The sequence below is a fragment of the Neovison vison genome, chromosome 11 (assembly GCF_020171115.1).
Source record: "Neovison vison isolate M4711 chromosome 11, ASM_NN_V1, whole genome shotgun sequence".
Lineage (NCBI taxonomy): Eukaryota > Metazoa > Chordata > Mammalia > Carnivora > Mustelidae > Neogale > Neogale vison.
Window position 1 is genome coordinate 88263709 of NC_058101.1, and position 16454 is coordinate 88280162.

A 16454-nucleotide genomic window follows, 5' to 3' on the forward strand; every position below is an offset into this window, starting at 1 on the left:
TATGACTAAACCCAAAAGTTTACATATAACTTATAACTCAGCCTTACATACAACTCATCCTTCCTTTTTTTATATATTACTCAATATGGAAGAAGAAAATTGTATATAACTGTGAGTTACATAACTGTAAGTCAGTCTGTCACTGGATAAAGGATTTACAGTATTTTCATCGTTCCAAACTCTGCTAATAAAAAAATCCAGTTTCCAAAGATGCAAACTGTCAAAAGCTGGGTGGCTCTATATTTTATTCAAAAAAAATTTTTTTCTGAACCACAGATATTTTTGTTCAGGCAGTAATGTTTTGTATGTCTATATGCTCTGTTAGATTTGAATCACACACTGAAGGGTAAGTCCCACTTACAGAATTGGGATGGGGCACCCACCCTGGTAAATAATCCCAGGTCCCAACTTTATGCTTAAATATGTGGATTCAGGTTATTCAAAGTCACAATTGTTCAAAACATTTTAGCAATGTGGGACCAATTTGTCCCTCACTTAAGCAGAAATGGAAGAAAAAATGCTTACCTTTTATGGTTAAATTTTCAAGTCCACATTCAAACATTATCCAACCCCATTTTTCTTGGCTGGGACCTATTCGAGTTACATCTGGAACAGCTTGCTGATCAGTTTCATCCACAAAAGTAAACTCATCCAACTCTTCAAGAGTAAATAAAACTTTGGACTTCTCAAAAGGAATAGCAGTGATGGCACAGGTACCAATATCTATTACCAAAAGAGAGCAAAATGAGCATCTTTAAAGACAGGTTTACATTGTTTTAAAAAAACATTTAGACACCGTCTTTGGGGTGATCCGTGGTGGATGTTTTGAGGGCAGTTGACCCATAGCCTGCGCATTGCAGACTGCCTCCTGTGGAAGCCTGAGCCAGTCGTGTAGCTTTCTCCCTTTGTCTCATAACCATGCCCACCAACGAGAATGCTAATTTACCAGCTAATTTACCATTTACAGAAATGAGGTGGCATCGAATATGGAGCTGAGGAAAACTAAGGACGATGACCAGATGCTGAAAAGAAGAAATGTAAGCTTGTTTCCCAATGATGCTACCTCTCCATTGTAGGAGAACCAAAACAACCAGGGCACTGTAAATTGGTCTGTTGATGACATTGTCAAAGGCATAAATAGCAACAATTTGGAAAGCCAGCTCCAGGCTACTCAAGCTGCTAGGAAACTATGTTCTAGGGAAAAACAGCCCCTCATAGAAAACATAATCCGGGATGGTCTGATTCCAAAATTTGCGTCCTTCTTGGGCAGAACTGACTGTAGTCCCATTCAGTTTGAATCTGCTTGAGACCGCGAGTAGATTAAAAAAAAAATTGGGGACAGTGTCTTTCTTAAAAATGTATCTTCATACTATCAAAAAGAAAGATAAATGAACTAATCAACTTCTGAAATAATGTCTAATGTCCTACAATTTAAAAAGCGCCAGAATCACACTGAAATAAAAGGGAGGAAAATAGATTCCATATTTAAGAAATAATTGCTCAGAGGCAGAATGAATTCATTTCTGAAAGATTATAGGGACTCTAAAAATCTAAAGTAAAAAAAGCTCCTGAATAATTCAGCTTCATGGTAAATTATTTTTAAATACTTTCTCATCATCTTACAAAAAAAAAATCATTCTAATTAATTACCCAGCTACAACAAAAACATTAGAAAATAGGGAAATTACAGCTTTTACTAAAGGACTGCTTTAGGCTAACACATTTTATGTAATTATAATTCATAACAGACATTGCCATAATTTCACCACTTATAATATGTGATATGGAAACTAACATCCTGTATGTCTGGCAAAGGCTTGTGTTCTATTTACTTTTTTTCATTTCTTTCTCTGATTACTGCTAATAAATACAGAAAAGCAAAAAAAAAAAAAAAGAAAAAATGTAAATTTAGCACCCAGAGATAACTTGTTTACAATCAAATTAAATTTCCGTCTAGCTTTTTAGAGATTAATTTACAAACAAACCAGCTTTGATTCTGGTATTTCAAATAACAGTAAACCAAGATAATTTCCTAATGGCATTAAAAATTCTTCAAAGACACTATTTTAAGCTACATAATACTCCATCATATGAAAATACTATATTTCACATTTATGGTTAGAAAAACTTTCTGATCAGAGACTAAATATTCAGTTAAATTTTTCTATGCTTTTCTCATTATTTATTTTTTATATCTGCCTTTAATTCCATGAACTTATTCTTATTATGAAATAAGGTGAGGATTAAAGTTAAATTTTATTTAAATTTTCTGATTAAGTAATACACTTGCAGAGATCAAAGATACAAAACGAGTGAAAGGGTATACAATGAAAAGCCTCTGCCACACACCCAAGGACATACTTCCTCTTCCTATAGGTAACAAATGTCATCAGATTATTGAGAATCCTTTCATAAATATCTTCTGAACATGTAGGCAAAGACAACTACATTTTTCCTTGCATTTTTATACAATGTTCAGTGTACCTTTCAAAATTCTATTTAGTTACTTCTTGCACTCTTGTGCAATTGCAAACTGGTTACCAGTGTACATTACAGAGCTGATAAAAGTCTTTTTGTATTCCAGCCACTGTATTTTGCACCATCTTTAGGATGACAGATTTCAGGTAGCCAAGAAAAGTCTCTTTACTTGGAATCCTCAGTCAAATACTTTGCTCTCAAACACAAAGATACTGAAAGAAGATCTGAGAAAGCCACAACAGTTATACAGACCCAGAATACAGACAAGAATCATGGAAACTTCAGAGCCTACAGAATACAATGAGCAAAGTCAAGGTAATCATTTGTACATTCAATATTCGTCATCTGTCCCACATGTAGATTTTAGCATAGCAATTGTCTCTAAAAGACTAACTAACTCAATGTTTTCTAGATTGAATCTCCGACTGTCTGAGATCATTTAAGCTTCTGAATGCACTGAATTACATCAAAAATATTAAAAGGGTATGTGACATCTCTGGTTTTCTTTTTCACCTCACCAGGGACTTTATTTTAAAGGCATAGCCAGATCTATCATTCTAATTGTTACTATATTTTACAAACGACTATCTGCTTTCGATACTGCAATTAATTCTTTTTAATGAAGTTGTGCCAACAGAATTTTTAAAAAGTAAGAAAGTAAGAAAGACAATAAAGATTCATACTCTCTCTTCTTTAATGAACAAGCTGATACCATGAAGAAAACAAGAGATACAAGCAGTTCCTAATTGGGACCATACCACTTACTTTCCTACCAAAGTTTAACTTTCATTCTCATAGAACATGGTAAATAAACAGCTAAATACCATGTGCTCAATATATGCAGAAATACCTTTCTATAAAAATACTCAAATTGTAGCAATATTTGAAAAAAATCATGTTTCCTTTTGCATTATCCTCCTACATTTTCACATGTCAAAGAAAAAATATTTGTTGTAGATCCTACCTGTTGTATCAAGACCTCTAAGTTGCCCATGAACTCGATGAATATTTAACTTGGCTGCAATTTCTTTGCCTTTTTCTGCTCCAGCATTTGATCTGAGAGATCCAGATGACTGAGGCTGCATCTTAGTGGCATGGACATACCTATCAAAATTTGATGTTCTACCAGGTTCTGTATTATTTGAAGTCTCTTCAACTACACCTCTTAATAAAAATTAAAAAAAGTATGATGGTTAACATTTAAATACTATAGTTCAGTAAAAACATTTAATAAGCAGTTATTTTAAAAAACTGCACTGTTGTAATTAAGCCATTATTAATAAATTTTTCAGTGTTTACTGAAAAACAGTATGAGTAAAACAGTAAAAACTTTTAAAAATAACTTTTGTTATCTATAGTAATACCTGAAATTCCAATACCAAATTTGAATTTAAACATTAGAATTTTCAGAAATGTATTTAAATGGTTATGGCTTACTTTTATAACCAACAAGAAAATTATGGCTCAATAAAATCTTTCTCACCTGTTCATACGAACTTGTGTAGCAATTCTGTCAAAACACAACGCTACTAGAGAAACATGAGTCACACTTTTACTAGGAGCTGTACTTGGAGATTCTTCCACTGAGGCTTGTAACAAACATAAGTTTACCTAACACACAAAATGTCATAAATTTCAGAGATACAAAGTGAAATATTATCACTTAAACATAAGATATACAGGAAAATGAAAAACTACTGTTAGGAATAGTATATCTATGTGTCTGAGAGTAATGAAGATAAAGCTTATAAATACAGACTCATTAAGTAATCATAATTCAATTGTTACTGGATGGATATGTAATATTTTAGTAAATAACACCCAATATTCCATTTACGTAAACTATTTGTATTATTAATTTTTATATTAGATCATCAAAGGAATAAGATACGTATTTTTGATATTATAATCCATTCTACTGCCATTCAGTTTAGTAAATTCAGAGGACAAAAACGAGCAAAATGTTCTCCTCTTTCAGGAAAATTTTTTTAAATATTAAATGGTTACCTTTGGTATGCTAACATTAGCCTGAAGACCTTTAATTGTTACATTATCTTGCTTCATTATAAGACTTGTCTGTGCTTGTCCTTGATTAGTCGTTCCTATGGTAGCATGTTCAGTTTTTATTCCTCTAACATCTTGTTTGGAAGATAGCTAAAGAAATTAAAGTAGAATTGTTATTTCATAGAACTTTCATAATTTCCACAACGTCTACAAAAGCAACTTGCTTATTCACTGTGCTCCCTTATGCCCATCTATGTGCCAGCTGCCATCCCAGCTAGCACCCATACTCGTAAAGTCCAAACTTTGAAGAGCTGGGAAAAAAACTGGCAGCTTCGGGGCTGAGAGAAGTTACATAAAATAAAGTGAAACCAATCTACAGAGAAACAGAAAAAAAATGGCAATAAGTATTATTTTAGAATCACTAAAATGTATTTATTTGATAGTAGATTTTGGATTTGATAATTGGCTCCTTGTTGACTGGGAATATTTTTCAAACTTCTTTGATGTATACTCCTCTATCCTTGGAAATGCCAATGTTTTGAACAGTTGGATCATTAAAAATAATCAGCCTCATTTTACCTTACCTCTGGTCTCTTGCCCAAATATGACCCAGATAAATTTGAAAGTCAGATGGAGAATCACCAGAAGAGCACCAGGATATGACTGCTAAGAAACTGGCTCCATAGCTAGAACTACTGCACAAGTTAGACTATCACATACAGGAGATGATGACTTGAGTCACTGAGCTGAACAAAAATAATCTCAAAAATACTTTTTTTTCTGTCTTAGTGGGCATCTGTTTTGCCTGCTACTTTATTTTTCAACCTAGAATCATACCTATTTTTAATAATCTTTTTATTATGTTATATTAGTACAGCACATCATTAGTACTGCACAGTACATCACTAGTTTTTGATGTAGTGTTCCAAGATTCATTGTTTGCATATAACAATCTGTGCTCCATGCAATCCATGCCCTCCTTAATACTCATCACTGGGCTCACCCATCTCCTCACCCCCTACCTTCCTAAAACCCTCAGCTTGATTCCTGGAGTCCATAGTCTCTCATGGTACCATGATAAAATAATCTCAAAAATATTAAGATATAAATGATCTAATCACAGAGAAAAGCCAAATTATATGCAGCTTTGCTGTCTTAGAAACTGAATGTACCGGCCTGAAGAATGCTCATTCACTCACCACCAAAGTTCTTTAGGAAAGGCTTACAATTAATTAAGCTACTTCCGAAATAAAAGAAAAAAATAAAGCTATAAATTTAAAAAATATTTTATTGCTATTTAATCCACAGTATAGTTATATACATTATCTCTTAAGAAGCCAATAGCAAACATATAAGGACTATTTAGAAGTGTCCATGTATTCCAATTTAAATGGCTAATAAAATTTTAATATATTCCATTTTTTTTCAAGTTCAGATATCATATATACATAAAGAGTACTCAACTTGCTAAACTCATTGAATAAAAAGTTCTTACATTTTCTGAGAAGGTAGTCTTGCTATTTTGGACAGCTTCCCTGAGGACTTTGGCATGGAGATCATCTACAATTGCAGCTGGATGGCGGGTACTAGCACAATGAACCATTGCTTCAATGTACCTGAGGGAAGAAAGATAGTACAGGAAAAACCTAAATATCACTTAATACTATGGCCTAGTTTATCTAAACTGTTCTGTTATGTTCCATTCTAGAGTCCATTCATGGTAGTTTTGTCTCCCTCAGTAGATTATAAGCTCCTTGCAGGACAGAGAAATCTATTATTTTTAAACCTATTTTCATCTTTGCGCAACCAAAACAGCCATCATCAATATTCTTCTTCATGAATATGTATCACATATGATAATTATGTCACATATACTTAATCATTTACTAAAACATTACTTAAAAGTTATATTCTTCAATAAAATTAATACCTGTCTAAAGCTTCGGCTACCAGGGGAGTCAGAACAACATCAACAGTCCCTTTCACTTCAACTATGGCTGTGGTCCTGGTCTGAGAGACTGGCTGATCCAGGGTCCACTCTTCTGTCAATGTTTCATCATCTGTGTTATCAACAGTTTTCTTTTCCAGAGGAGTATATGGTGTACTATACAATTTAATAAAAAAAATATGTATTAAAAAGACCATGAAAAAGAACAGAAGTTAGCATTTCCTTAAGATGAATAATCACTCAAATACACATTTATTTCAACTAAAATTTTCATGGAATCAGACTAGATGCTTATATCCCAAATGCTTGGCAGAGATAGGTGAGATGCAAATATGCAAACTGATCAAAGATGACTAATACATCAAGTAAGAAGAAAAAGGTCGATATATTTACTTGATGGGGCTTTTCCAAATTATGAAAATTACAATACTGAATTCTTATTAGTTCCCAATTTTGATATGCCAAGTTATGGCTTGCACATTAGGTCCAACAGAAATGCTAGTGGCTCCTAATAAATGTTGGCAAAGCCATGACAGACAACAGAACTGAATTATTTATGGTAATTAATTCATTTTTTTTTAATGTTCCAGAGTGTCTGGGTGGCTCAGTGGTTTAAGTGTCTGCCTTCGGCTCAGGTCATGATCCCAGGGTTCTGGGATTGAGCCCTACTTCAGGCTTCCTGCTCAGTGGGGAGCCTGCTTCTCCCTCTCCTTCTCCCTCTGCCTGCCACCTCCCTTCCCCCACTTGTGGGCTTTCCCACTCTCTCTCTGTCAAATAAACAAATAAAATCTTAAAAATAAATTTTTCAGAACTAATCTTATTTTTCTTTCATTTTCCCAAGGCCCTGGACAATTCCTCCATATGATGGCCAATGAAATTTACTTATAAGAATGAATAAATTAAAATGAGAAGCTGTAAAAAAGATGAAATAAAATAAAATGCAGGGCCAGCTATTTACTGTTTATAAGAAAATATACTTAAAGTGTAAATACTATAGGCAGGTTGAAAGTTAAAAAAAAAAATAGTAATAATGGAAAAAGATACTCCATGAATATATATGTATCACTCAGCCTGAGAAAGCTGAGGTGGCTGGATTAATATCAAAATGGACTTAAAAGAATTATTATATGGGCTAAAGAGGAAATTTAGGTAATGATAAAATGATATAAGCAGACATATCAGTGTGTAAAAACTACTAAGAGTTTCAAAATACATAAGAAAAAACTGATAGGGGTGCCTGGGTGGCTCCGTTGGTTAACCAACTGCCTTCAGCTCAGGTCCCTGATTCTGGGGCCCCAGGATCAAGCCCCACATTGGGCTCCCTGCTCAATGGTTGAGTCTGCTTCCCCCTCTCCCTCTTGACCCTTCCCCCGATCATGCTCCCTCTCTCTCTCTCTCAAATGAATAAATAAAAAATCTTTAAAAAATTTTTTAAAAACTGATAGAACTGAAGGCAGAAATAAATTAACAACTTTAATTAAACTTTACTTTCCCAGAACTGATAAAAATGGTGAACAAACCAGTAAGCTTATAGAAGATTTGGTAACACCATCCACCAACTCTGCCATGTGTAGGACAGTACTCCATCCAATAACTGCAAAAAACACTTTCCTTTCCACTGTTTGTGGAACACTTACCAATACAGACGACAAGCTGGGGTACAAGATAAGTCTCAACAAATGTAAAGATCAAAATCACGAAGACCATACTATGTGATTACAAAATGAAATTAAGAAATTAAAAACAAAATGATATCTTTTAAAATTCTCAAGTATGTGGAAATTAAGCATTGCATTTCTAAATAAACCATGGGTCAAAGAATTAAATTAAAAGAGAAAAATTTAACATAAATAAATAATAAAGTTTATAGCCAAGTAAAGAATGGCTATTTCTCAGAATAAACTCTACATATCTAATAATCAATAAAGACTGACTTTAAACTTCAAAAGTACGTAACTTCTACTTACTTTGAAGTTGATCCTGAAAGTTGCATTCCTCTGTCTAGTAAAGAATTAGCTGTGAGCCCCTGTTTGAGAACCTAAAATAATATAAAATATTACTCACAGTCTAGAATCTTAATGTTACTTGTTCTCTAATTTTATGCTATCAACTGGCATTTGTGAATATCCAAATTACCTTGTTAATATGATTCTGATATGTACAACACAAATACTTAACATATAGAAGCACCTGGGTGGCTCAGTGGGTTTCAGCTCAAGTCATAATCTCAAGATCGTGAGACTGAGCCATGTGTAGGTATTCTCTCTCCCTCTCTCTCTACCCTCCACCTGCTCATTCTCTCTCTCCCTATATCTAATAAACAAATCTTTAAAAAATACTTAACATACAAATTGAGAAATATATAAAATATGAATTGGCAATTTCATTTTCTGACTATTCAGATAAATGACAGGGTAGGGTTGACAATGAGGGTAAAAGACTATACAACTAAAGCTCAAAAGTAAGTGCTTCAAATCTTTTTCCTCCTGAATTCCTTAACAAACTGAGCTTTTCTTAAACTAATTTTAGAATGTTCTCCTGGCACAATCAGTTTTTAAGTAGGGAAGACTCTCAGAGAAACATTAAATTATAGGAAAAACTAACATATTGTATGTCCATAAAAGAAAACAAATAAAATAATACATTTGATTATTCAAACCAAACTGAATCCTTTTATATGTTAGATAGTTATTCAGATTTAATAGAGAAAAATAACTTTCTTACGACCTATAATCTATTTTGATTTATCTAAAGATATGAACCCCTTCCCTGACTTATTTATTTCAGAGATTTGATTGCCTAATCAAACTAGAAAGATTTACTGAAAACACTAAAATAATTCTAACTTCTTAGGTACAATTCTGTATTGGAAGTACCACTGAGTTTTATACTGGAAAATTCATATACCTACATACTTTCACACGGAATAAAGAGAGCATTTTGAAATCTTAATGGACAATTTATATTGGGCAAGAGGCACAACCTTAAAACCAAAACTTTGGGGGTAATGGGTGGCTCAGTTGGTTAAAAGTCTGCCTTTGGCTCAGGTCATGATCTCAGAGTCCTGGGATGGAGCTCTGAGATAGGCTACCTGTCAGCAGGGAGTCTGCCTGTCCCTCTCTGCAACCCCTGCTCATGTTCTTTCTGCCTCTATCTCAAATAAATAAAATCTTAAAAAATACACACACACACACACAAAACTTTATAACTGTCACTAATGTTTCTTCTTCCTTTAACACATATTGCTCAAATGCATATATATATTTTTTCCAACTCCATTTATCACATTTCCAGCAGTACTTAAGTCTAGTCCTGTCACCTCTTACACAGTCTGCTGCCAACAGCTTCCTAAGAGATCACCCCACCCTTCCCACTTCATGACAGTTCAATTCTTCTCCTCAGTATCCAAAGTACATGACAGCACATTTCCTTAAAGCTCTCACAGGTTTCCTAATGAAATTTCAATGAAATTGTAAGAACTGATACCATGGTCTATAAGTTCTTAATGATCTGTCCCTTGTTTAGGTCTCTAGCCTCAAAAAGAGCAGTCTCCCTGCTAACTTACTTAGGTGCACTGACTTCTCTCCCACTTGAGAATTTTAGCAAGGCTCCTGTCTGTGCCCAGGTCTTCCCATCATCAGTTCCTTCTCATACTTTCAGTTTAGATATTACCTCCTCAGTTAGATCTTTCATGTCAATACAATATAGGTAGCTCCACCCCCCCATTATTCTCTACTCTAGCATCTTTGGATTATCTTCATAAGACACTTCTCAACTTGTAATCATATACTTACCTGTTTTATCTATTAACTGTCTGTCTCCCACACCTAAACTCTAAGTCCTATGCCCATTTTCCTCATCACTGCATATCAAATGCCTGCTGTGTGCCAGGCATTTGATATGCAGTGATGAGGAAAATTAATAATATGTAAATTAATAATATGTGAATTAATAATATGTAAATTAACTATGTAAGTATATACCACATAAGATTCCTACACAGTTATTCAGTTCTGTAAGATTTTATCTGCTTAATTTTGTTCTTTAAAATCATAAAAAATTCTCTTATAAATGTATGATTTCATAAACATAGTTTTCATATAGACTATTATCACTAGTTTGTTAATGTATTTTCAGTTTTCTTTTAAAAAGCCACTACAGAATTCATTATAGAAACAGAAAATAACCAATTCCTGCTAAACTACAAAATCTCAAATGTCAAGTGCATGGAATTGGATTTGCACAGTAGCAGTTACAGATTAAGTAAAAAGAACACCAGCTATTAAAAACAATTTCAAAATTCTATTTTTAAGACACACAGAAATTTGAGAGACTTGATCTTAATCTTAGAACATAATGTAGACAGAGACTATATATTAACTGATTAACATTGTGACAATCAAGTCTGAAACTACTCCTCAATTTGAGATGTTTAAGTTTATAATACTCATCAATAACCCTGAGATTTATTGTCACACAAGAAGCCATGACTTCAGAAATTCTTTCTTTCAATAAGGTAGTTAAAATGACTCAGAGAAAAATTTTAGAAACATCTTAAAAACTGATTTAGCTAAGTAAACCTATCAGTGGAAACTAATGATTTAGTTTATACCTTAAAAGTTGGAACAGAAAGCTGTTCAAATGACGATGAGCTTTCTTCACTGGTTGGAGTATCCAGATCAAGGGGACGATGCAATGATGACTTAGAGGTTCTTTTGTTAGTAGGGTGCTTCACTGACCAATTAATTACCTGGAACTGAGTAAGATAAGTCTGATAACAATTCATCACAGGTTGTTGAGAAGTAATCTGTTCACTCTCTACTGTTTTCTCAACCTCTACAACATACGGATGTTCTATAACATCATCTTCTCCACCTAATGCAGAAACAAATGAAGCCTGGGAAGGATGAGTTTTGAATGGCAGAGTTCGGGGATCCTGAATGGTCTCTCCATGGCCAGTAAGTGGTCCCTCAACACTGTGATATATGGAACCCCTACTGTAGTCAATCTGCTGTGTTTGCTTTTTCTTCTTTTTTCTACCTGGATAAGTTCCAGGGCCTTCATCACTGCTAATGGGCTCAAATTCCTCAGCTGCAGAAAAGTAGGCTTCACTATCAGCCATTGACATGCTGGAATCCATTGACCGATATTGGTGAAATGAATTGGAGTCTGCCGATGGTGTGTATGGAAATGAACCAAAACTTCTTCTCTGCTTTGGTGAGTCTAATACATTCTCATCACTTCGGGAGACATCACTACTAAACTGGACTCCAACTGTAACAGGCTGCTTGTCCCCATAAAAAGCAGCAGTAAGGCTCTTGGTACTCCCAAGTCGAGTGGAACATACAGAAGCTTGTCGTTTCAAGGGAGATCTCAAAGGAGATTGACCTACTGACTTTTCCTGAGTATTAGGAGACACGGGGCTGTTTCCTGGAATTTCTGTAGGAATGCTAAAATGGAAAGCAAAGCTATTACCATTTACCGTACATCGTATAAGTATCAATAGAAGTACTTATAAAATCTTTATAGTAATTTAATCATTTATTTTGCAAATAAAGGAAAATCTAAAATTTTACAATGAATTATCTATACAAAGTAGCAAAACAGCACAATAAGTGTTCATACCTCATGTAGTTCCAAATAAATCGAGGCAGTTTACAACATAATAAAAACTTAAACCCAAAGTGTAATCTTCTATCCATGATTTGTGGACACTAATGCATTTATACCTTTTTTTTTTTTTTTAAAATATCAAGCAGAATATAATGCATTTATACCTTTTTTTTTTTTTAACATCCTTTAAAAGTTTGTCTAACACAATATATCAGGGGCCCCTTTGAATAAATGAGAGGGACTGAAGGAGAGGAAAGAACTAGAGATAGCCCCACTATCATCACCTTTAGAAACTGGTGCTAGTGCCATTTACTGAGGCAGAACAAGTTGAGCATGACAGGTACAAGGTCATTTTTTATAGGCTGAGTTTGAGGTCCCCATGAAACATACAAATAGAAATATCAAAAAGGTAGCTGGGCCTAGAGGCACAAAAGTTTTGGCTAGAGTTTTAGATTTAGAAGATGTTGGCTACAGATCATAACTGAAGCCAAATCATCACTGAAACTATCTAGGGAAACAATATATAATGAGTGGAGATAAAGGTACAGAACAGAGTCTTAAGCATCCAGAACATCTAACAAATGGCCATCTGAAAGAGGAAGAAAAGAAGAAATGGAGGACATGGAAATAGGGAATAAGAAGGAACAGCAAAGGAAGTTGGAGGAAAATCTAAAATTTTTGTATCTGGAGGATGACAAATATTTATTTTCATTACATTTTTCTATATTTTCCTATTTCTGGAATGAGATATGGAATGAGATATGTATATATATATATATATATATATATATACACACACACACATATATATATATAAATTTTGTAATTAGCAAGACAAAAGCAAATGAACATTTAAAAATAAGTTCAGGAGGAGAAAAGAATTTTCTACAGTAGGTGAGTGGAGAGGAAAAAAAGTTTTTCTTACCAAAATTTTAAGTAACTACAATCTTATTATAATTTCTAATCTAATCTAGTTTCTGAATATAATTGAATACTGACCTTACATGACCATCATCTCTTTTTGCATTATGCAAGAATTCTTTTTGAACCAAATGGTCATCAACAACAGAAGAGGGACTTTCCTTTTCTCCAGCCAATAAGGGCTGTGCAGCACTAGAACTACTATTCTCCTCTGAGGAAGAGGATGAACTATGAGATCGTAATGGTACTTGAAGACTAAGGTGCTGAGTTTTTCTTTCTACTTCTATTCCCACTGATTTGTTTTCCCATTCTTTCCTCTTCATGCCATTCACATTACCTGAATAAACAAACAAAAAGTAGGTTACATGAACATAATAATTTCAAAAACAATTTATGAATATAAGAGCACTTAATCCAATTCCCTATTTTTATAAATATAATCAGTTTTTTAAAAGCACAAATATCCAATTTCACATAGCATTATGCTAAACACTATAGAAAGATATTACAGTAAGTATGGATCCAGATTCCATAGACAGTGTATTTTTTTAAACTTTGAGAATTTTCATACTTACAGAAAACTTTAAAGAATACAAAGCCACCATATATCTGTTACTCAGAATTACCTATTTTAAACATTTTGCCACATCTGCTCTAATATGTATAATATATACATAAAACTTTTTGAATTGAGAGAAATTTGTAGACATAGTGACATTTTACCCTAGATAGTTAAGTGTTTATTTCTGAAGAATAATATATATATATATATAAAATCTCTATAAATTATCAACTTGGAAATTTAGTATTTATACAATACTGTTATTTAATCTATCATGTGCTCTCCAATTTTTTTAATTGACCCAAAAATGTCCTTGAAAGCACCTCTGCCCCTTCCAGTACAAGATTAACCTAGGATCATATATTATTGCATTCAGCTGTCATGTGTTCTTTAATATGGAACATTTCCTCAGCCCTGTGACATGTTATGTAAATTGGGGGTGGAAGGAATGAAAGGAGAGTCCCTACTAAATTGCTTAGATTAAAAAACAAACAAAACAAAACAAAAAACAACTCCTGCCCAGTTTCTATTCTCCTCCAGCCATTCCTGTATTACCCAAGAAAAGAAGAAGCTGTTAGTAGGAAAAAACACCTCTCCCAGCAGAATGCAGTTCTAGATGGAATTTAAGGGGTAAGAAGACTTAAGAACTTACAATATAAGTAGTATTATTCGCTTCTACTACCACAAATTGAAAAATCAGAACAATATATGTCAAAAGAAAAATGGGTTTCATTCTCTTCTAGATGACAGGAAACCAGTGGTCACTGACCTTCCAAGGAACTCTTGCGTTCTACCATAAGCCCTCCTCGATTCTATTCTAACACTGCATATCTATACTTGGCTCCTAGAAACCTCAACAATCAGAAGTCAGATACTTACACAGGGGTTAATTCTATACCAAACTCATAATGATTCGTGAATTAGAGCTCACTTCTGAAAGAATCAATAGGCATTATAATCACTACTATACATTGTAAGAATTATAACGAGCTTTGCTTTTGTTCGGTTAGGGAATTTGTTCTCTTTCCTTTCTTATACCAACTGTAACTTCCCTGTAGATTTTCTTTCTTCCCTTTGTAATGGTTAAACTTTGATCTGCAGATCAGAATATCAAGCAGTGTTTATAATTAGTGCCAGCTGTAGTGCGGTAGAAAGAACACTGAAGTGGCTTTGATGGCCCTGATTCTAGTTTCTGCTTAGCCATCTGATTTTGTGCAACTCCATCTCAGTGATGAGACTCACTTTCTTCACTAGAAGCAAGGAAAATATAGAACTCACATAGTAACTTGAAGATTAAATGAGACAATATCTGTGAAAACCCTTAAAAGCAAATATTAATCATATGTAAGAAAGTAATATTTTAAGAAAAATGATAAATTTTATTTAGCAGCTTTCCTATCCTTTAAATGTCAAGAACTTTTGACGTTTGCAGATTCTATAGGATAATCTGCTTTTATTCTAGGCAAAACTGCTGAAGTCAAATAACCTTAAATAAGATGTATATACTTACATATTAATATTTAGTGAGAAATCATTAAAGCAAAAATTTGATATATATATAGTCCAGCTCTTTCTTTTAAGAGCTCCTTATACATGGAAAATCAAAACTACTTCTTCCCTCCTTTTGGTCTACTGACAAAAGGCAGTGCTGTAAATGTTTTTGAATAGATCAAGGGGAAAAGGCTGATATTAGTAAAATAGCAAGACTTTTCCATATTTCACTTCTTGACAGCATGACAACTTAAGCAGTAAATACTGCACTTAATTGTAGGAACATACAACTAAAAAACCCAAAGGAAAATTCACTTCTGAAGTCTTCAGAGATAAGATACTAGATAAATCTAAATCTAGTATACTTAAAGCCACCATTTACTGCTTACAACACACCTGTGTATCTGCCAAGTTATCCTACAGGGTCTAAGGAAAGGCCACATTTCTCTTTTTGACATGATCAGTTTTAGTGATGATAAGAATATCCTGCAGAAGAGTTGGTAATATGAGGGCCAACTGTATAAATATTACTATTGATAAGTTTTCCTATATAAGTAAACTGGTAAAACAACTGTTACCTTGAAGCACAGCTATTCTTAAATAAATCTCTGGAAGCTGAGGTCACAGAAAATAAGAATATATATAAAGAAATACTCAGAACAAGCTTCTCTAGGAAAATCACCAATGTCAACAATAGGTCTGAAGAGTAGACCTACTTCTGCCTTAGGTAACTGTAAAAACTCACTAGTCTTCTCAGGCTTAGTTAAATCACCTGCAAAACAAAGGAAGATTATACTGAACCTACCTACAAGACTACTCAAAAAACTGAGTTGAACAAACTAACACTGAATTTCTCTCAAAAATGGCATAAAGGATAAAGATAAAAAAAAGATTAGCACAAGTAACAAAATAACACATTACCATCTACAATTTTGGGAATTTCTTTAGTAATAATCCATTCTCCAGGCTGTAGCAGAGACTGTCCATAATACATATCAGACTCTGCACTCGTGCTTGAAAATGCAGAACTACTGGAAGGTGTCAACTCTTCAAGTTTGAAGAAATCTAGGCCAGTTACTGTGCCACCAAAGAATCTGCAGCCACCGAGACAACCACACTTGTTCCTACACCTCTTATTCTTCAGGGTATCATCTGGCCATAAAAACCACAACCTAAACAGAACCCAAAACAAAACAAACAAAAGCAACAACATAACAAAAACTCATTAGGAAATAAACTTTTTGGCAGATAATTAATTAAAACTAAGTTAATTGTTAATATTTTTAAAAGACAACATAAACACAAACACAAAAGCTTATTTTACTGTGGAATGTCTAATCATTTTGCCTTTCTTAAAAAAAGTAGTCTCACCATGGTGAGATGAAAGTAAGTAGGAAAAGAGAGAGAGATACATTAAAAAAAAAGAACTAAAAAGAA

At 33.7% G+C, this 16454-nt stretch overlaps 1 protein-coding gene across 9 annotated transcripts in view; it reads right to left on the minus strand.

Annotated features, from left to right (window-relative positions):
• Positions 1 to 16454, minus strand: part of KIAA1109 (KIAA1109 ortholog) — a 214429-nt gene that overhangs the window by 105019 nt on the left and 92956 nt on the right. For all 9 annotated transcript variants that reach the window (XM_044224067.1, XM_044224069.1, XM_044224068.1 and 6 more), the window contains 10 exons: positions 15939 to 16189; positions 13043 to 13301; positions 11043 to 11880; positions 8398 to 8468; positions 6413 to 6586; positions 5978 to 6098; positions 4486 to 4632; positions 3962 to 4089; positions 3443 to 3642; positions 526 to 723 (listed from right to left, as the gene is read on the minus strand). In XM_044224067.1, the coding sequence (XP_044080002.1) occupies positions 526 to 723; positions 3443 to 3642; positions 3962 to 4089; positions 4486 to 4632; positions 5978 to 6098; positions 6413 to 6586; positions 8398 to 8468; positions 11043 to 11880; positions 13043 to 13301; positions 15939 to 16189 (2387 nt within the window). The remainder of the gene's footprint in view (positions 1 to 525; positions 724 to 3442; positions 3643 to 3961; positions 4090 to 4485; positions 4633 to 5977; positions 6099 to 6412; positions 6587 to 8397; positions 8469 to 11042; positions 11881 to 13042; positions 13302 to 15938; positions 16190 to 16454) is intronic.